The sequence below is a fragment of the Brachycentrus maculatus genome, unplaced genomic scaffold (genome assembly GCF_059751285.1).
Source record: "Brachycentrus maculatus isolate JH-2025_06_01 unplaced genomic scaffold, ASM5975128v1 h1tg000326l, whole genome shotgun sequence".
Taxonomy (NCBI): Eukaryota; Metazoa; Arthropoda; class Insecta; order Trichoptera; family Brachycentridae; genus Brachycentrus; species Brachycentrus maculatus.
Window position 1 is genome coordinate 1,648,797 of NW_028281075.1, and position 23,062 is coordinate 1,671,858.

Genomic DNA, 23,062 nt, shown 5'->3' on the forward strand with positions numbered 1-23,062 from the left:
ATGAAGAAGAATATGGAAGTCTGGGCATTTACAAAATGTTGTAAATAAATTATCTGGTCAAATTATAAGCTTAATAATAAAAATGAAAATGGTATTTTCTGGCGTTTCTCATGTGTGTGATTATAATCCGGGATTCGGATCTCACATACTAATATAAGAGTTTCTGCTTAATAAAAAGCTTCTTTACATCTCACCAATAGATGTCTCTAGTGAAGTTTTAGTGATTCATGAACAAGGTTTCTAAATTGGTTCATATATATATAACTTCCAAGAATTTGAGTAGTGTGGTTGTCAATAATGGGTAGAATTGGTGAATGTTACACGTGTGTAAAGTGATCACTTAAACCAGCCTATGACGGTCGTAAGCCCCGTAAATGCCCAGACTTCCATATTCTTCTTCATCTTTGATGAGATGTCAAAAAATAATTATTAGATTTTTATGGCCATTCAGACGTTTAATGTACTCACTGTCCTGTGTGTGACATAAGCACTACTACTGTCAACTTTCCGGATGGCATTGCAGCGTCTATCATCAAGGCTGATGTCATCATTATTCTATAAAGAGGCCAAATCTCAAATAGAAAAACAATATTATTTTTAAAAGCGCAATTAAACGTCTACCCTCAAGTGGTTAGGTCATAGTGATATAAGTGGGAATCCAACATTACCCTAGATATTGCAAGCTATTAACTGTTACAAACTGACACGCAGTGCAAAAGTTTCAACCCTATATACATATAAAAAATTTAAAGTTATTACATCAATTTGATTGATAAAAAGGACCGCCTTGCGGTTCCAGTATTGAAACATCATGTTGTTTTCATTATTGTAAATTAGTAGTTTATACGGTATATATATACATACACTATTTTCTGATAAACCTATCCATTTTTACATTATTAAGTATGTGTACCACAACCAAAATTTAAGATGTTGCTTACTTCATTTTAAGCCAAAAATATTTTTATATGTACTAACTTTATAACTATCAAATTTACTCAGAAATGTATTAAATTCAACAAAATAATTTGATAGAATACTTACACGCAAAAATTAAAACACAATTTTCTAAATAATAGTGATATTGTACTTATTTCATTAAAAAGTATGCATTGAGGCATAAAAATAAAAACTAAATACTGGAAAGAGAAGTACCAATGGTTTTATATTAAGTAGATAAAGTAGAAGTTATATATTTTATAATTTGAATATTTTGAATTATTTATGATCTCCATTTTACTAAACTATTGTTGTTTGAAAATTGTATAATATTTATTAAATTTTAAAAAAATGCATTATAAATACCTAAAAACTAAAACTATGTACCTTCTCAAGACTCCTACATCAGAATATATACGTAATATTTCATTATATTACAAATCTATTTGAAAATATTATTTTGGTACAATGTTGATTTGTTTATACAGTATTAATGCTAAACTAAAATTATACATTTTTTATTGATATCTCAACAGTTAAGGTTTTTGAGCAGGAAATGCGAAAATCTGGGAATTTATGATCCGTAATTAGCCAATATAAGTTATAACTTTAGACACCATATAACATTCACTATTTACTGAATGTTATATGGTGTCTAAAGTTATAACTGATCATTTTACAAAACATTTCGCATACAAGTAGTGTTACCATCTGTTGAAATTTTATGCTAAATGTGAAATAAATGTTCTCAAATTTAAAATATATTAAAGTCATTCAACCACAGGTACAGTGGTGAAGGTATAAAGTGATCACGTATACCAGCTTATGATGGCAGGTTGTAGGCCGTGTTAATGCCCAGAATTCCATATTCTCTTGTGATTTTTTGTCTCTGTTGAGATTTCAATCGTAAAAAAAACTTGATAACACTCCCTTGGTGGGTTAAATCCAGTAGATATTTGTGTGTAAAGATTTGAACACAATTAAATACTATAAATATTGCAATGATTTATGAAATACAAATAAAAATTAATTCTTAAAAGATGTTTGCTTCTGTAAAAAATAAAATAAAATAGGAGCTCTGGTTAGAAGGTGTCTTAAATAATAAAAATAATTGATTAATTAAATTCATTGTGTAATAGAAAAAAAACATAGAAAATGTATGTATGTTTAGTATAATATGTGTGATAAATAATTAAATATTGTGCATTAAAATAAAATTTGTGTTTATAAAACATTTAGTCAACCAGTTTAAGATAAGTGAAATACATATAATGATTGTTAATGAATGTGTTAAAAATTAAATAAAAAATCTATCTCTTACGGCTCAATGTTTTTATTGGCTAGTTTAAACAACTTTTCCAAGATATTTCCTACTTTATATTTTTTATGTAAGATTTTTTTTTGTTTATTACTCCATAACATATCTGCAGTTCAGATAAAGTGTGCTGAGATTTTCATTTACATTGTGTATATACATTTTCATTTACATCACATAGTCATATTCAGTGGTGGGATTCAGCCAGTTCGCACCGGTTCTAGCAAACTGGTGCCTAAAATTTTTAGAGTTCGCCAAACTGGTCTTTAACCCTTTGTTGTCAGACAATATTCCGATTGAGATCATGTATCGGAGCACGATTGATTTGATAGGTCTGCCATTAGATACCTGGGACCAGCGATTGGCTGCAGGGGGCTCTTTGAAAATTTGAATCCCATCACTGGTCATATACCTAAAAAAAATTTTTTTAAACCCTTATCCGCACCCCAATGGTGCATAGGGCACTGCGTAATACAAACACAGTGTTATCTTGATCGTTAACCATGAAGGAAAGGTGATCAGCCCTCCGCTTCAGGTACCAGTCCAGGGTAATATCGAATAAATAGTACAGTGAAAAAAATCACTTATATTTATTTTACCCCCCCTGGGAATCGAATCCGGGACCTCCAGAACCGTAGCCGAGCGTGCTGACCATTACACTACGGAGGCGAACACATGTACCTACATTACACATGTTTAAATCTAAATGCTACAATATGATTTTTTCATGATTGAGTTAATAATTTCACCCAAATTAGAATATCACATTGACATTTGATATTTTCTTTAAATTTCTAATGAGACTGATGGGCGTTTTGTTTAAAAATTAAAGAGGCATAAATATATACAAAATAATAGAGTTTATGATATTTTTATGAACAGTAAGTCATAAAGTACATTAACACTGATTTGTTAAATGACTTATGTGCTTGACATATTCATTTCAAGTACACATAATTTATGTGAGAAATATTTAGTATTTGCTTTCCCAAAAAACTAAATTTTTGCACATTATAATGGTTTAGATTTAAGCGTGTGATTACATTTATGGTTGTAATATGCACCAAATAAGGTTTAAAAAAACAATCATCTAGGTGTCTGGAAAGGATCAATCCTATTTCATCCAGTCGTGTCAAAGTTGATATTATCGGAGATAGGAGTGTGAATTGGCTGCATACCCTGCAATATTTCGCTGATCACTTTCTCTCCCTCAAATATATGATGAAAAGATTCTGCTTTCTTAAGTTCCTTCTCCAAATGTACTTGAGATGTGTGTAATGACGAACATTTAGATATCATTTGTTCCAGTTCCCGCCTCAATTCGTCAATTTCTTCCTGACTCACGTTTTGGTGGTTTTCATCTTCTGGCAACGAGACATGTTCGGGAATAGAAAAATATTTATCCAAAACAACGTTTATTTCAGACAAATATCCATTGAGCTTATTGGTGCAAAACTCTAGCAGCTTCATACATTTAGAACTGACATTTTCCTTATATTGGGCACTCAAATTAGGGGATGAGGTAAAATAATTTTCTGCTTCCTTGATAAGTGTTTCAAGTTTACATTCCACAAAACTCTTAAGAGATTCTTTTAGATCTTGTCTTCCGAAACAAAACAATTGTGTTTCATATTCTTCAACAGTTTTACTATCATCATTTTGCTTGTTTTCCATTGTAAAACGTTAACAAATACAAGTCAATACACTTTATTAGTAAACAAGTTCCTTTTGAACAAACGGTTAAAATTTTGAAATACACGATGACAGATGACAGGGTGTCCAACACTGAGGTAATCAGAGATGAAAAAATATGTAATCAAAGGTCTCTACCTATTTGCTCATGGGGTATAAATATCGTATTGTCATATCATAGCAACACTGAGCTGTCAATGTTTTTTTTCGTGTATTTATATTTATCGTTCTTGGTAAAGTCAGGTGAAACTGGGTGATCCTGTGATTGTTTTTCGTTTTTCATTCATATTAAACTTATAAATACATTTAGAAGTGCATATTTAAAAATGCATTAAACGTATTCCATGTTTTAATCCCGAGTGATGTTAGGAACTGCTTCCCGTTGAGGAAAATGGACATGGCATTGAGTAATCATTCATCGAAAGATGGATCGGCGGAGAGAGGAAGGCAAGTTATTTTTCGTGATTACAGATTGTTTGTATATTAAATATTGACAATCAAAGATTTCTTTCTATGTTCACTTCTCGGAAATACACAAAATAGGAAATAATGTCACAGTACCGTCTTCGTCCTTACTGTACCTCTTTTCATAGTAATTTCTTCATTTGAGTTGTTACTTGACTATTCCTGTCTCTTAACATAGAGTCTTGAATGAAAATTATTAAAAAAAACAGTAATTTAAGCGTTCCTTCTTACCCCAAGCTGAAAGATCCTTTTCCAATATTAGGTTACTTCTGTAAAATATATATATTAATGCCTACTTGTAAATAAATTCCTTTTTGTTTATTTATTTTTTTTTACTATTCAACATAAATAAAGAAGAAAGAAATGGAAGTCTGTGCATTTACAGGCCTTGTGACTGTCATAGGTTGTTTGATGGTTGTTTGACCGTCATGGTTGACCCATGATTGACAAACACACTAGTCAAATTCTTGAAACTTTAGATATAATAATCAAACTCGTAAAACAGTGTGTATATGATTTCTATACAAGGTATGTGTTAATTTTATTCATCTATGTTGAGAAGTCAAAAAAATAACTCCTACATAATCAGAGATAATCCAGATTTGTGAACAAGTATTTGACATACGCAAAATGTTCTCATTTTTATTTATTTATTTAAGAGGAATGTACAGTGGAACCTCGGTATACGTTTGCTTAGGAATAAGTCCAACTTGGTATACATCCTATTTGGTATAAGTCTCGTGATCTGGAACGAATCAAGGACATAAACCGAGGTTCCTCTGTATTGAGTTTTTTTTTTTTACAAAAGTAGCTACGATTAATTTTTAAAAATCGGTACAATGAGCCGTGTTACAGTTTGCGAATGCGCCACTGACGACATGTTTGAGGTGATTATAACAACGCTGATTTGGATTCCCTATACAGTTGGCTGTTGCTCCGATGCGCCAGTCAGTCCAGCCTGGACGAGAGCAGCCAGCGCGTGCTGGGAGGGGGCGGCGCAGGGGGCAGCGGGGGCGGAGCCTCCCAGCGCCACCACCACCACAATCACGCAGCCTCCGCCCTCGACGCCCTCAACCAGATGAGGAAGTAAGTTTTGCAATCTTTAACCCTTCGCTGCATCGTGTATCAATATTTATTACATTGCCAAATGTTAGTGTTAAAACATATCGCTCACTCCTTTCAAGAACGTCATAAATCAAAATTCGTCAATTTTCAGTTGTGCATGTTTTCGGAATGCCCAGAAAATGTACTATATCCCAGCAAAAGAGGCATATTTTTAACTTAATATTTACCCACTCCAGGGCAGAAAGTGTTGTTTTTGCATTTTGAAGAAAAGGTATTGCTTAATTATTTTTTTAAATAAACTATATATTTTTCAAATGGAGAAAAAACCATCAGGTTTTACTTAAAAAGATCTGTTGCACAGTAAAAAGTACAGTAAGTGGCTTGATATTTATTTCTAACACATCGTGTTATATTTTTAAACTTTAAAAACATTCTCCTGAAAAATCAAGTATTTTGATTTATGACGTTCTTGAAAGGAGTGAGCGATATATCAATATCTCATAAGGGTAACCATTGCATGTTGTCGCAAATTTGTTACATAAGTATTTTTTTTATTGTTCCTTGTTAAAAGTTTTTCATTCTTTTTTTTATTTATGTTTACAGTAAGATACAATAGAACGTTTTTTTTTTTTATTTGAAATTAAAAGAAAGTCATGCAATGAATGGTTAATTATTTCAATATTTTTATTGACTAAATTATATTCAATCGATAATCGCTACAATTCTTCTTCTTCTAACCCTTATCCGAACCCAATGGTGCATAAGGCACTGCATCATATTGACGCAGTGTTATCTTGATCTGAAGGCAAGGCGATCACTCTTGCGCTTTAGGGACCGTCTAGGTTAATATTAAATAAATATAAAAGTGTAAAATTACTAATATTTATTTTCCACCCCTGGGTATCGAACCCAGGACCTCCAGTACGGTGCTAAACACGCTAACTATTACACCACGGAGGCGGACGCTAATCGGAATCGCTACAATCACGAGCCCTATATGTTTTCTCCATCAATCTTCATTGTCACACATTATTAGTATTCCATGAAGTAATGATTGGTTGGTTGTCAGGCAAGGCGTGCTGTGTGATGTGCACCTGGTGGCCGGCACCACGGAGGTGCCAGCCCATCGGGCCCTGCTGGCAGCTTGCAGTCCGTACTTCCGGGCTATGTTCACGCAGTTTGAAGAGTCTCGCCGTGATCGTGTCACTTTACAGGTAAAAACAAATTTAGAATTACATATGTAGCTATGAAATACTATAAACAAATCAAACTAATTTATACTCTCGATTCATACACTGAATTTCAATAAATTTAGCGTATGAATGGAGTTTAACTTCCTTTGACAACCTTGATGAAACGGTTTTGATTTTCGAAATAACGTATAATTATCTTGGCTACCGTACCTGTCACACGTCACAATCTTTATTTAGAGTACCTGTCCTTCAAACTAATTATACGCTGATTTCACCTGTATGCGGATTTTTACTATACGCGGATGTTTCGAATGGCTACTGAGTACAACTGATGTTTTAGCCAAGTTGACATTTTCAATTGCGGAAAATCTGTGTTGAAAACTATGCTTCTCGGCATTGTATGTCCCTACTAGAATCAACATCACACATACACACATCCTCTTACACACTTCACACATACATATTTTCTCTCATAAATACGTGTTCATTTTCTAGATCCACATTAAATATTTTGTACTAATCTTTATGTTTCCGTGGTTAACTATAATTGGCTTGTTTAATGTATTTTCTTTTAATGTTTTGTTTTACATATGTTGCTGTTGTTAACCTAAATAAATAAATTAAATAAAAATAAAAATTTTATATAATGGTTTCCAATATTTCTAGGGCGTTGATCCAGTGGCTCTACAACTTCTAGTCGATTATGTTTATAATCCTGAAGTCACTGTTACAGAAGACAATGTTCAGGTTGGTACATACACTTATTTTGTCTTCTATTTTTCAAAAAGGTGTATCTCAAATTACTGATCACGATTCCTCAATCACCATAGAACAAATTATGGTTATTATGCACCCGTATCTTCGACCTGAACTTCTTCAGTGTAAATCTGTCCAGATTTATCACCTAATAGATAGTCGACATTTTGTCTCTGTGTTATTCTAACATTAATTTTATTTTAGCTACTAGCTGCGCCCAGCTAAGCCAGCTAATGAACCAATTCTGCAAATGAACAAATAAATAAAGTAAAATGTAAGATATAACGTATAAATACATTAAGTTTTATACAAGGAATGTACAATTTGCATAAAATCTAATGAGTTATTTGTTAACTACATATGTAATAGATTGCTTAGACATCAAAATTCAAGTTAAGCATTTGAAGATAATATGATATTATTTGATGAATTCATTCTAGTTAATTCTTCTTCTGTCCGTGTCATGTCAGGTCCCCCTGACGTCGACTATCACTTGAGAGTGATTGTTCTTGTCTTGGACAGCTCTAAACAACGCCTCGACGGTCCTAATCCCCGTCCAATCTTTGTAATAAACAAGGAATGTATTTCTATTTCTAAGTGGTTCTGTGTATTTCTTTTCAGGTTCTGCTTCCGGCAGCCAACCTGCTGCAGTTGAGTGCAGTCCGCGAGGCCTGCTCCAGTTTCCTGCTGGCGCAGCTCCATCCCTCCAACTGCCTGGGTATCCGTGCCTTCGCAGACCTCCACGCCTGCACCGACCTCACGCAGGCGGCTGACACATTCATCCAACAACATTTTGCGTATGTTCGTTTTTTTTTTAAAGGAATAACCCGCAAAGCATCTATTTTAGATGCTTGTGTGCAGGTAGGATAGTAAAGATAGGGAAGGTAAATGTGTTAAATACATCACAAACACTCAGTCCAATTTAAAATTAATCTTTCTTGAATTAATTCTGCAATTAGCGGGAATCGAACCCGCGACGCCAATTTCACAGTCGAGCATCTACCCAACTACGCCACGGCACCTGTCAATTTACATTCTGTTGCAATCGGTCCTATGTATCCCATTATAATTTATTATGATACATCAGATATTCACTTAAAATTTTCCAATGCAATGTGTTAGTGATGGGGATGTAGAATCTGTAAGAAAATAAACTGTAAAAAAATGAAATATTGGTATAGTGAAGTGAAGTGGACAGGCAAACAGAAATGGGTAAAAGTCTGTATGTCGAGGCCACATTCACACAATGGGCTGTTAGTTCATTTAAACCCTCATCTGCACCCGATGGTGCATAGGACACTGCATCATAAATGCAGTTTTTTCTTGATCGTTACACATGAAGGAAAGATGATCAGCCCTCCGCTTCAGGTACCAGTCCAGGGTAATATTGAAAAATATTAGAATGAAAAAATTACTTATTTTTATCTGACCCTTCCCTGGGAATCGAAGCCGGGACCTCCAGTACGGTAGCCGAGCGTGCTGACCATTACACTACGGAGGCGGAGTTAGTTCAGCGCTGCTTAATTTTGACCTAGCACTCTCCGATTGTCACTTGTGTCTGTCCTTATAGACAAGTACTTGTTAAATTTTTCGCCTTCAGTAATAACGCTTTTTTTAAAATGCTATATTCAAACTGCCATCACGCTGACAACAAGCCATTAGTAATGATGGAAAGCATATTATTCAATATATGTATTTATAAAAATAAAAAATATTTAAAAAAACAGAGAAAGACTTGGCACGACCAAGTATGCCAAATACTTGAAAGTGGTCAGGTAAGGAGTCGAAACAATCTGTGGGTATGTATGAGGAGATGCATGAACGTGGAAGAGGCGAAGATTGTTTGCAAGGACAGAGTGGTGTGGCATTCTATTCTCTCTGCCTACCCCTGCGGAGAAGCGGCCTGATGGTTAGTTAGTTAGTTTTAAAAAAATATTTATTTTATTTTATTTAAAAAACGGACAGAACTTTCCGTTAGACCTATGTATGTATGTCTATTTATGTGACATATAATTATTTTTACAGGGAGGTAGTGGAATGTGAAGAGTTTCTGGCACTCTCGCAGCAGCAAGTGGCTCGACTCATCAGCAGTGATCGTCTCACAGTTCCGTCGGAAGAAAAGGTGATTATTTTTAATTCGCTCATCATTAAATTGTCATTTTATTTATTAACAACAATTTCGAAATTTCATCATGTATATAATAGAACTTGCAAGAATTTGAATAGTATGGTTGTCAATCATGGGTAGAATTTGTGAATGTGACACGTGTGTAAAGTGATCACTTAAACCAGCCTATGACGGTTGTAAGCCCCGTAAATGCCCAGACTTCCATATTCTTCTTCATATATGTTGAGATGTCAAAAAAAATATATAGTTTTTTTTCTTTTTCTTTTTATACTAATGGAATGGTTACTGTTTTAAAATTTTACAAAATTTTATCCAATTATCAAGGAGTAAATAGATTTTAATTAATTGAACTTCATATAGGTACATAAAAGATGGACATTCTTTTTGCTTGGTTTTTTTAATGATTTTTTTTTTAAACAAAATTTTGGAATAAACGGGAATTTTTTTTTTACAAAAGTAACTTCTTGCGCAGTATATAAGTACTTTGGTGGAGTTATTACTGTAAATCAATATCTTCCATCCAACCAAAAACAGACTTGTGATAGTGGGCTACCTTTGACTGAAATTACTTAGCAAATATTTGTATGATTGGCCTCGTTTTATGTTATGGTAAACATTTTTTATGGCATCTGCAAAAATGAGTTAAAATACAGTAGACTTTCGATTATCCGACCTAAACCGGCCGCGGCAAGGTCGGAGAACACGAAAAATGATAAAAACGAGATTGAAAATGTGTTAATTTTATTTGCACATTGAAAATATGTACATGTAACATAACTGAATGTAACAAACTAAAACATCAAAATGCACTTATGGCAAAGTAGTAAAACCTGTTTTGCAGTTGGTACATACTCACATACAATGCAGTGAACTCCAAAACTAAACTTAAACTTGGGTAAAAAAGTCCGTGATTATCTTACCGGTAGGTCGGATAACCGAGACTCTACTGTAATAATAAATATAATAAATTGCTATGTTGGCTCATCCCTCAGGTCCTAGAGAGTGTTCTTAACTGGGCTGCCCATAGTCCGGTGCGCAGGCAGTCACAACTGGCGACACTGATGGAGCATGTGCGTCTTCCGCTGCTTTCGCAGGTATGATCTGGCATTTTCAGCAATAACAGTTGCGATCTTAGACTGATTGTCATTAGAGTTGTAGTATACATAAATGGAATGTATAAAGCTGTCCCACCGCATTCCCAGATCTGATACAGAAGCATCTAGGCTTCCTGGCAGACTCTCTTGAGCAAAGAATTTTTTTTTAACTAAGTTGCGAAATTTATTTAAAATGTGAAACAAAGTTGTATCCCAATTTTACTGTAAATTTACATTTAAAAGCTTTCAATATCCCTGTCACTGCCAACCAAAATAAATAAATGGAATATATGATCATATTCAAGTGGGTATTTTGTTTGTTTGGGAATTATACAGCTTGTACATAAAAAATTGTTAGAATGAGAATGATAAAAGCCAATTAAATAATTATACATTTATATTATGAATACTGTTAAATATTAAGAGAGAAAAAATATAAGAGAGGGTGGTGTGTGTGTGAGTGTATGGGTATGTGTGTATAACCTAATGAATTATTTGTTTACTAACAGATTGCGTAGACATCAACATTCAAGTTAACCATTTGAAGTTTACATGATGTTATTTGATGTTTTCATTCTAGTAAATTCTTTTTCTGTGCGTGTCATATCAGGTCCAAAAAATTGGACTGCTGGACAGTAAGATTCCATGTAGTGCACAAGTGCCCTAAGGGTTTTAAAATAAAGACCATTTTCTATGTTCCGCTGAAATTTTTATTCTGAAATGTTGGCAATGTTTGATGGCAGGAGTGCCTGGCGGAGCGGATGCCTCGCGAGCCGGCGCTGCGGGGGGACCTGCGCTGCAAGGACCTGCTGATTGAGGCGCTGGCCTACCACCTCATGCGCCCGGAGCAGCGCCTCGCCGTGGTCACCCCGCGCTGCCGCCCGCGCATGCCCGTGGGGGCACCCAAGGTATGTACTGCGGACAAAGCACCGCCTCTATGTATTATTGTCTATTTAAGAAAATGACCTTTTATAAACTATCCAAATTTTTTATTATTAGTATGGTGTTCCTGGAGAAATGCAACACAGAGGCAATGAGTCTTGTTTTTTTTTCAAATTAAAAGGAATAAAATGTATATGGCTACATTTCACATTTTTTGCCGTCCGCCTCCGTAGTGTAATTAATGGTCAGCATGCTCGGCTACCATTCTGGAAGTCCTGATTCCCAGGGGGGGGTCAAGTAAATGTAAGTGATTTTTTTACTCTAATATTCATTGAATATTACCCTGGACCGGTACCTGAACGGAGGGCTGATCACCTTTCCTTCATGTATTTACGATCAAGATAACACTGTATTTATATGATGCAGTGCCCTATGCACAATTGTGCATGTATCTTAAAGCTGGCTTTTGATAAGTAATAATATAATTATTCTGCCATCCTTTTTTACATTTTAATTTAAATTTGGAAATGTTACATTTCTCATTAAAAAAATAATAATAATAAAAATACTCCGGAATTTTTTTTTGTTTGGTACAATAAAATATATATATTCTTGTAGATTAAAGTCCTGATGGTATAAACTGTTTTTTTTTTTTGCAGATTATCCTGGTAGTGGGAGGACAAGCCCCCAAAGCCATCCGCTCGGTGGAGTGCTATGATCTTCAGGAGGAGAGATGGTATCACGCTGCCGAGATGATCTCACGCAGATGCAGGTAATTTACCGCCCTACACATATGAACATATGTGATACGTGCGGTTTTTCTTCGCCATTCCATGCGCACGAGAAAATATATCTGTTCCAAAAATGTTAAATGCGTACCGGATACACTGAAGACAACAAACATTGTGATTTTTTTTGCTTGATAAAAAAATATGCCTGAAAATAACCCGAAGGTAGGGTGGTTAATTATTTAACCAAATCAGTCGCCAAACCAGATTATATCCAGATATTTTCATCGCTTAGCTATCTACTTTTTGCTCTTGTTTGAGTTACAGTTTTACGTTGAAAACAGAAAGTGATAAAAAAATATATTTAATCAAATATTTTAAGCACTTGACAAATCACTATATCGACGTGCCCTACGTAAAGTGCTCTTACTACATTTTGTCAATTTTGAGATATTAGGTGTATGTTATCAACTGACCGTTATCTACAAATATAAACAAAAAATATATATATAAAATAAATTATGCCTAGTTTTCAGGCGTATAAGATGCTATCTACATAGAATTTTCGAAATGAACTGTACTCCTAAAACGCTAACTGTTTAATTTTGACCAAAAAAAAAAACTAACTAACCATCACGCCGCTTCCCGTAGGGGTAGGCAGAGAGAATAGAACGCCACACCACTCTGTCTTTGCAAACATTCCTCGCCTCTTCCACGCTCATGCATCTCCTCATACACACCCGCCGATTGTTTCGACTCCTAACCTGACCGCTTTCAAGTATTTGGCATAATTGATCGTGCTAAGTTTTTCTCGGTCCTCCTCTGCTCCTTTTTCCAATTACATTCTCCTCATAAATTTGTTTTACCGTTCTTTCCTCACTCATTCATTCTACATGTCCAAACTATCTCAACACACCTTTCTTAATTTTATTGATTATGCTTGTCTCAGCTTTGCATTTCTTCCTTATTTCACTATTCGAACATCTATCATACATTATAACGAAACGACAAAGCATAAAGTTTTAAAACGATTTAATACATTATTTTATTGTGTATTTGAATGTTTAATACTAGTTTAGAATTTCAGATAAAACAGTTAATTAATAATACGTTCTAAGCTCTTCTAAGCTCTCTCGTGTAAAGTAACAGATTTGCAGATAGAGTACTTTACGTAGGGGCCGTCGATATGTACGCCAGTTGCCTTTAAAATCTGCAAAATTGCATTCACAAAATACTTTTCTTTTTTTGTAATCATTAAGGAGGTCATTGGTAATTCGAGAGAGATCAGTTGTGTTAACGTAAATTTTATTCTTTTATTATTGAAATAATAAAATAATTCAATTTAGCCTTAAGTTGAAAAATATGGATCTTATAGAAAAAGATGGCTATGAGTTTTACTGTCTGCCTCCGTGGTGTAATGGTTAGCGTGTTTAGCTACCGTGCTGGAGATCCCGGGTTTGATTCCCAGGGGGGGGTGAAAATAAATATTAGTAATTTTACACTTTAATATTTATTTAATATTACCCTGGGATAGTCCCTGACTATACTCAGCGGAACTTCGAGACGGACTGACCTGGGAGGAAGCCAAGGAGATGGCGCGTGACAGAGTGACTTGGAGACGTTTCGTGTTGGCCATATGCTCCACCTAGGGAGCGAACATGGAATAAGAAGAAGAAGAAGAGTCCCTGAAGCGCAGGAGAGTGATCACCTTGCCTTCATGTCAGTAACAATTATAACACTGCGTCAATACAATGCTGTGCCCTATCCACCATTGGGTGCAGATAAGAGTTAGAAGAAGAATATTTGTAGAATTAGTTTTTTACCATAAGGGTTTTTACTCGCATCTTGTACCGGACAAATGAAGTAAGTGAAATGAATGAATATTCTAGAGCCGGGCTGGGTGTGGTGGAAGGCCGCGTGTATGCGGTGGGCGGCTTCAACGGGTCGCTGCGCGTGCGCACGGTGGACGTGTACGACGCGGCCAGCGACACCTGGCAACCCGCCCCCTCCATGGAGGCTCGTCGCTCCACCCTGGGCGTGGCAGTCATCGACCACTGCATATACGCCGTAAGTCACATCCCAGATGTTCCATATTCAAGGGGCCACTGTACGTGCCTTACCTGATAAGAATTCAACAAATTCTTATCATTAATTTCAATTTTTTCATGGTTTGAAAGATTGTGTATTTTGTCCGCCTCCATACGGTAGAGCCGCGTAACTGTACGCATATTTTTTATTTAGATTTTTTTTTAAAACACTTTTCTGAATTCAGATTTTATTTAATTATAAAATAAATCAGAAACATAAAAACATAAAAAACTAATAAAACCTTATTTGGTCTTTAAACAAAAAAGTTATATAAAAAAGTTTAAGTATATGTCGAATGCGTACACTTGCCCCATATGCGGGGTAAGTATACGCACAATGTAGTGTAAAGCGTACGCATTGCGTACTGCTCCTGTTAGCGTTAATTTACTTTCAATTATAGCAGGTAAATTGTCCATTTTTATAGTTTGTGCAGTTACCATGCCCCATGCTTTACATTGAACGGTTTTAAAATTGCATATATCAATTGATACAGGCAAAGCAAATGAGAAATACAACGAAAAAAAATGTTTTGCCAAAAAATTTTAAACTTTCGACACAAGGTGCCCTGTACACACGACCAGCTTCAAGGCCACCCAAAGCGCTTCTAAATGTTGATTCAGCGCATTTCTACCATGTACAGACTATTCGCAAACTTCACTGTGTACACTTACACTCCGCGTACGGTTACCCCATGCGACTAATGGTAAGCACGCTCGGCTACCGTACTGGAGGTCCCAGATTCGATTCCCAGGTAGGGGGTCAAATAAATATAAGTGATTTTTTCACTCTAATATTTATTCAATATTACCCTGGACTGGTTCCTGAGGCGGAGGGCTGATCATCTTAGGTGGTAAAATAATGTATGTATATGAATCTAGAACAGTTTGTAATGACCATTCTAGGTGGGCGGGTTCGATGGCGCTTCCGGGCTGAGTTCAGCAGAAGTGCTGGACACCCGACTGGGCAGCTGGCGGAGCCTCTCCTCCATGGCCACTCGCCGCTCCTCGGTGGGGGTCGCCGTGCTGCAGGGGAAGATATACGCTGTAACTACTTCCTATCCACATTATACTGCATGTCTCTCACTTCTTCACTTATTAATTACATTATGTGAACAGGTTTTAAGAATAAATATACAGATTGTTCAGGAATTAGGGGCAAAGTCCAACCTTAATTTCATCGATAACATATCGCTCACTCCTTTCAAGAACGTCATAAATCAAAAAACTTGATTTTTCAGGAGAACGTTTTTAAAGTTTAAAATATAACGCAATGTATTAAAAATAAATATCAAGCCACTTACTGAACTTTTTACTGTGCAACAGATATTTTTAAGTAAAACCTGAAGGTTTTTTCTCCATTTAAAAAATACTTAGTTTATTAAAAAAAATAATTAAACGATAGTTTTTCTTCAAAATGCAAAAACATCACTTTCTGTCCTGTGGCGGGTAAATATTAAGTAAAAAATATGCCGCTTCTGCTGGGATATAGTAAATTTTCTGGGCATTCCGAAAACATGCCCAACTGAAAATTTACGAATTTTGATTTATGACGTTCTTGAAAGGAGTGAGCGATATATGTAAAACTCTGCACAGATAATATTATTATAGAAATATACAGTGGAACCTCTCATAACGAGCTTAAATCATTCCAGAATCTTACTCGTTAATGGAAAAAAAAATTGTGACTAGCGTGAAAGTCCCGGGTCAAAAGTGAATGTCGTGATAAAGGGACTTGTCCTTTCTCTGTAACTCGTTATACGAAATATCGTTTGTTAAGGGAGCAAATTTTTCACATTTCGTTATGAGAGGTTCCACTGTATCTGTGGTGAAACGGAACGGGGCTCAAGTCTGATATATACCACAGACAATTGTACAATTGGTGGATGTTACACGTGTGTAAAGCCCATGACAAGTCGTAAGTCCCGTAAATGCCCAGACTTCTGTATTCTTCGTCATCTATGTTGAGATGTCAAAAAAAAGTAAAAATGTAAAAAAATGTACTCCTAAGTAGAGATGAACCAGATTTGTGAACTAGTATTTTGACACACTCAGATGTTGTAAATACGCTATACCGCTAACCCATTTGCACCACATTTGCATTTTGTTCGTAAGCTACATATACTTATTTATGTCTTTAATAAATATAGTTATTGTCATTCAGTTTTAATGCAAAAAAAAAATCACTTCAAAGACAAATCGGCGAATCGCCAGCTGAGTCAGTGGAAAATTGACCTTGGCCGGCAATTCCCCGGCTTTGTGTTGCAATGGGTTAAGGAAATTAAATTGTATAATGGATGTATATACACTTACAGCACGATAGGAATGTCTATTTCCCTCATCTACAGTGCGGGGTTTGTATTATTTGTCTTTGTGCAGGTGGGGGGATACGATGGAGTGAGTCGGCAGTGCCTGAGCTCCGTGGAGTGCTACGACCCGGCCACCGACACCTGGAGTCCGGTGCCCGACATGTCAGTCCGACGGAGCGGGGCAGGTTTGTGCACTTCCCTACCTTCCCTTCGCGAGAGCTAACACCAACATTTCAGGAGGAACATCACATCTACCACACTTTTTATATTACCTTAACCCTTACCGGTCAAATGTCGAATCTCATTCGACATGAATTTTTTCCTCTTAGTGTGAAGACTGACATTTCGAGCATTTTGTCGTAACATGTTACGATGCGAGCATTCAGGCAGTCAGTACACCGAGCCGAGCGCTCCATCCATAGTTTCGGATGCTCGGTGATGCTTGCCGCGAGCGATGTTACGGCGTTATGTTACGACAAAATCCTCCGGTCAGTCTCCACGTTTAGGTCCCATGTCGAATGTTATTCGACATTTTTTTATCATTCAAACCCTTATCCGCACCCCAATGGTGCATAGGGCACTACATCATATAAACGCAGTGTTATCTTGATCATTAACGCATGAAGGAAAGGTGATCAGCCCTCCGCTTCAGGTACCAGTCCAGGGTAATATTGAATAAATATTAATGTGAATAAATTACTTATATTTATTTGACCCCCATCTGAGAATCAAACCCGGGACCTCCAGTACGGTAGCTGAGCATGCTGACCAGTACACTACGGAGGCAGATAAAATATTTTTTTTTTTTTAAATAAAAACTGATAATTCTGGATTATATAAAATTGCAAAAATCGAGAAAAGCCTGAAAGTAATATGAAAATTAAAATCACTAAAAGCCTACTACAAATCGTACGACTTCCATATTCTTCATAGTGTAGAAACACTTTTTATTAATTTTATATTAGCAAAAGAATAAATATGATGAATAAAATAACAAATATTTATGTTATTTTTTCCACATGAATTTTATTTCACCATCAACCAGGTTTCGTCATAACTGACATCATCAGTCTGATAATGTCGGTTACGATGAAACCTAGTTGCTGGTCAAATAAAATTCATGTGGAAAAAAATTACATACTTGTTATTTTATTCTATAAAATGCAGTTCCACCAAAAAATGTCAGTACAAAACATTAATCTAATAAATAGGATGTTTGTGATTATCAGGTGTTGGGGTGCTGGAGGGGGTTTTGTATGCGGTGGGCGGGCACGACGGCCCCCTGGTGCGGCGCAGCGTGGAGACCTGGCGGCCCGGCGCGGCGTCCTGGCAGCCCGCGCCCGACATGGCCGCCGCGAGGCGCAACGCCGGCGTGCTGCCCCACCACGGCCAGCTGCTCGTCATCGGCGGGGACGACGGCACCTCCAACCTCAACACGGTCGAGGTAACTACACCTCTGCAGCATCTCCAAGATCATCCAAAACACGCCATCTCGCATCTACTACGCTGAGACAGTTGGGGATACCTCCCCGCCGCTATGGAGCACCTGGCTGCCAGGTGTGCCGCCAGGCAATGACAACAAGACCAGCATCACCTCCCGCCATCTACAGTTGAATATCCACAATGACGTGAGCTCAATAAGCTGCTCTCTGGCGCTACCACCGCTCAGGGAAGTGTCCTGTCCAACATCTTGGCCATGCTCCAGCCCAAGAAGATCGAAAAGAAGGCGCAATAATGTGGCGACTCCACTTTCCACATCAGACTCGATTTTTGCCGATTAATTTTTCTTTAATATATTTTTTTGTCTATCATTATCATTTTCATGTCATAATCCATATCTGTATAAGCGCCCTTGGCATAATATTTTACGAAAATGGCGCTATATAAATCATCCAAGATTATTATTATTATTATAATCTTCCACTATACGTTTACGTACCTCCATTCCCTCCTTGCTGACTGTGTTTCTCTCTTTAGGTGTACAACCCCAAAACCGAGACGTGGAGCATGCTGGACAGCCGCATGTCCACGGGCCGCTCCTACGCCGGAGTGGCCATCATCGAGCGCCCTCCGCCCGCCTGACCCGCGCTCCCGCCCTCCCTGCCGACCCCCAACAGGTATTTCCACCACCGCACAAAACAATCTTGAAATCCAGAACTTCCAATGTTGGTCTTCTTTTTTTGCTTGGTGTAGGCCTTGTGGCCTGTTTTTAAGAGGGAGCCTCCTACGATATCGATTCCCAGCTGTCAATCCATGTCTTTGGTGGTCTGCCCGGGAGTCGTCTACCTTGGAATTGGCCGTGCAGTGCAATATGGGAGAGTCTGGATGGTTCCATTCTCCTCACATGCGCATACCATTGTGTCTTTCGTTGCCTTCCCCACCTAACGACATCTTCGATCTCACATATTTCTCTTATCCTGGTGTTTCTTATTCTGTCTTATAGACTCTTGCCAGATATGCCTCTTAGAGGCTTCATTCCTGGCACACTTGGCGCGTTCTTTGTGACTGCGGTGTCTGCTCTGCATTTGATCCCATACACCATGATAGGTCGCACACAAGTTGATCTTATTTCGTAATTTTCAGTAAAGTTGACATATTATACTTAATTATAATTTCAGGAACACCGACTTATCCGAGGGGGGAAGCGAGGAGGGCCGAGGAGAGGGAGTGCCGAGGGGCGGACGCGGGGCTTCCGGAGCTCCGGAGGGAGCAGCCTCCACTTCTCAAGGAGGGTCATCGCAAGCCCCTCCACAGGGCCCTTCGCAAGTGTCCGCGCAAGCCCCCGCGCAAGCTCCTGCGCAGGGGCCTGCGCAAGGAGCTCTTCAAGAATCCTCCAACCGCACGAGAGGCGGAGGTCCGTATTACGCCTCTCCGGAGAATATTCCAGATGGTGTTGAGATTGTTCCCATCGAAGTCGGTAACAACGAACCGTATTACGAAAATAGAAGGGTGGAGGTCATATCACCTAGTCGCTTTCGTCTGCATCTTAATCCGAATCTTAATCAGCCTGATCCCGTGTACGAGCCCTCTGAAGAACCCTCCACTTCTGCCGGATCATCTTCGACGGCTCCCACTCACTGGCGGTTTAAAATGTTTAAAACCGGTACAAAAAATTCCAAGCAAACTTTTCCGCGAGATGCGTCGACGAAAAATAAGATGAATTCCTTTAACGAATACGAATTTCCAAAAATCTATGGAAAAATGTCCGATAAATGTTTTCCTATCAAAACAAAAAACAAAAGCAAAGTTTCGCCGATTACAAATCCACGGCCCGATCGATCGGGAGGCGGTCTTCTCGGATCTAACGTTCGCTTCGGAAAGAAGCTCCTGCGTTCGCCTTCTAACTCCCAAACGCTGGAATTCAACGATCGCAGCAACGAAACTCGGGAAGGGACCGGTCAGCAGGAAGGAAGCGGCACGTGTCCGCGCAGCAGCGCCGCCCCGCGCGCCTCTCTGTACGCGCGTCTCGGGAACACGTACGGCCACCTGCAGGTGCTGGGCTCGGGCATCGGGCGCATCGAGCGCCACCTCAGCTCCTCGTGCGGTAACATCGAGCACTACTGCGCCGCGCAGGGCGGTAACCCGCGCTTCCGCATAGAGAACCAGGCTGTGGAGGCGGACCGCGTGTACCAGCGCGTGGACGAGGCGGGCCCGCCGCCCGGCATCGACGGCATATCCGAAGGCTCGCTGCACTGGCTCATGGTGAACCGCTGGCTCCCGCTGTGGGTGGCCAACACGGGCGGCAAGAACGAATACAAGGTCATCGACCTGGACTTCTCCATCTACGACGACGTGCGCTACCCGGCGTGCACGGCGGCGTGCGCGGACGAGGGCTGCCCGGGGCGGGGCGCCAGGCGCGGGCGCGTGCGCGGGGAGGACTCGCCCTCACCCGACAGCTCCGAGGCGTGTCTCGCGGGGCAGGACTCGGTGGGAGACACGGAGCCCGACCTGTCGGAGACGGCGGAGGTGAGCAGCGCCAGCGAGAGTGGCGCAGCACCCCCCGACTCCTCCCATTCCCAGTAATACAAACATTCCTTCCTCCTTTTCCTCCACACTTTTCCATTCAACTCTTCTAACGACTACACTTTAGTTCCGAATTAAGTACATTAAAAATATTAAGTAATCTCTTATGTGATATATTGTCTACTGATTTTTAGTTTATTTTTTGTATCTTCTCTATTGTTATTTTTACAAAAAAAATATTTCAGTATGTTTATAAATTTTGTAAATCTTTAGATCTTATTAATACGTAGGTTGCTACTTAAGTTTTGAACTAGACAAGTACAAACAAATATTTATAATCGAAAATGGCTTTGTTGTTTTTCTTAATATTCTACTTGAAGATCAATACACTTTTGAATGCGTTCGAAGCAATTTTCGAAACACTTTTTCCAGTCTGATTGAGGTACCTCCAAAACACATGTTTTGAACGTATCAACTGCTCTTCAAGCTTTATTTTTGATATCCAGTTCTTAAAAACGTTAATCTCGCAATTTATTTTTGATATCCAGCATTAAGAAAAAATCATTGGGTGCCAAATCAGATCTGTACGGCGGATGACCCATCAATTTGATGTTTTGGATGCTTAAAAATCCACTTGGTTGAGCTGATGTGTGCTTGCATCGTCGTGGTGGAGAATGATTCGTCTTCTGCAATAGGTTTCCCTTATTTTTCTCACCACTTCTGGCAAACAAATGGTGGTGTACCATTCAGAATTGATTGTTCTACGTTGCTCTAATAGAAGGTGGCAACATATCTAGTAATTTTGAAAAAACAGGCGATCATTTGCTTCGAAGTGCTTTGTGCGCAAACAACTTTCGTTGGGTTTGGCTCATCTTAAAGGACCCACACAGTCAATTGATGTTTAGTTTCGAGTTCATATGCATAGATCCATGATTTGTCGCCTTTCACAATCTTATAGACGTCTTTTGAAGCACCACGATTGAATTATTTAAACATTTGTTTGCATCAATCGACACAAGCCTTTTTTTTAGCGATTTTCAAATTATGCGGTATCCAACGCGAACAAATCTTTTTAATGACCAAATATTCATGCAATATTGAATGTTTGCTAGTGAAACTAATGCCCAAGCATGCCTTAATCTAACGGTATGTCACGTGACGATCTTGCAATATCAGTTTGCCTGCGCAATTTTTTCTGGCACAACAGCCGATTTAGGACGACCTTCACGAAATTCGTCTTGTAACGAAGTGCGGCCACAATTGAATTCAGAAAACCAGTGAAACACGGTGGCTTGAGATGGTGCTTCATAACCAAAAGTTGCAGCGTGTTGATGGGCACATTGTTGTTGGTTTAATCCATGTCAAAAGTCATCGAAAATCATCGCACGAAAATGTTCACGATTAAGTTCCATTTTTTTAACAAAATCTATCTTTCAAGTATCTGTAAACAACACAAATATTACTCGTATGACAAAACGTTCTTAGTATATTTACCATTGAAAATGGGAAACTTTATGATGACAATGTCATTTTTGACATATTCACACTAGTATTACCATATCTCAAAACTTAAGTAGCAACCTACATTATCTTTAAATATAAATTATGGCAATATTACAACATTGAAATCTTATCTTTCCTTAATTGTCTATTCTGTAATTCTTAAAAAGCCAAAAATAAAATATTTAGATATTTGTTAGAACATGTAGTTCGTGAAATATAGCTCTCTTTCGATATGCAATAATTAATGTAATATCACACACATAAATTATGTAGAATAGGGTAGATAATGACAAAGGTGTCCTTATATTTAAACTCTAGACTTGCAGTCTACACTTTGACAAACATTTCAGTTGGAATGGTGGGAGCGGCACCCAAATCACATTATGTTATACAAAAATTATGAAACTGTATGACATTATTTCGGTTTCATTTTGCACCACTCTACAGATAAGTCTGTTAAAGTGTACTTCTATATGTTTCCATTCAACAATAAATTTGTATCACTTTTAGTAAAAAATGTAGAATAAAAAGTATTTTTAATGAACAAATAAAAACACTTTTAATATTTTATTTATTTCTTAATTTTTTCTTAAACTCAATTTTAAACCTTAACAACATTTTAAAAAGAAAATTCTTTACTAAGGATGTGACGGCCAAAATACGAAAATTACATTTTAACAAAAGATAAATTAGTATTTTTTCAATATCAACCGAACAAATATGTCGTCACAATTTACAAAATAATTAAATAGGATTAAATTTATGTTTTTGCCAAATCAATATTGAAAATTTTTCCAACATGTAATCACTATTGTGGATTTTTTTTTAAATTCACACAATAATGTAATAAAAGTTTTAACACCACATATAACGGGTACTTGCTTGCCATTTATGCATTTAAATACGTACCCTACAAATTTCATTAACAAATTTAAAATAAAACTCA

The 23,062-nt window shown here is 37.6% G+C and overlaps 1 protein-coding gene across 1 annotated transcript; it reads left to right on the forward strand.

The window, feature by feature from the left end:
- Window positions 1-4,128: 4,128 nt before the first annotated feature.
- On the forward strand, window positions 4,129-19,891 carry kel (kelch protein). Its single transcript, XM_088268739.1, has 15 exons — window positions 4,129-4,393; window positions 5,336-5,497; window positions 6,546-6,690; window positions 7,336-7,416; window positions 8,047-8,222; window positions 9,451-9,547; window positions 10,546-10,647; window positions 11,391-11,555; window positions 12,189-12,301; window positions 14,147-14,324; window positions 15,248-15,388; window positions 16,721-16,835; window positions 17,880-18,094; window positions 18,628-18,767; window positions 19,269-19,891. The coding sequence occupies exons 1-14, from the start codon at window positions 4,338-4,340 to the stop codon at window positions 18,730-18,732; spliced, it is 1,851 nt and encodes a 616-aa protein (XP_088124865.1). The 5' UTR covers window positions 4,129-4,337; the 3' UTR covers window positions 18,733-18,767; window positions 19,269-19,891.
- Window positions 19,892-23,062: the final 3,171 nt, after the last annotated feature.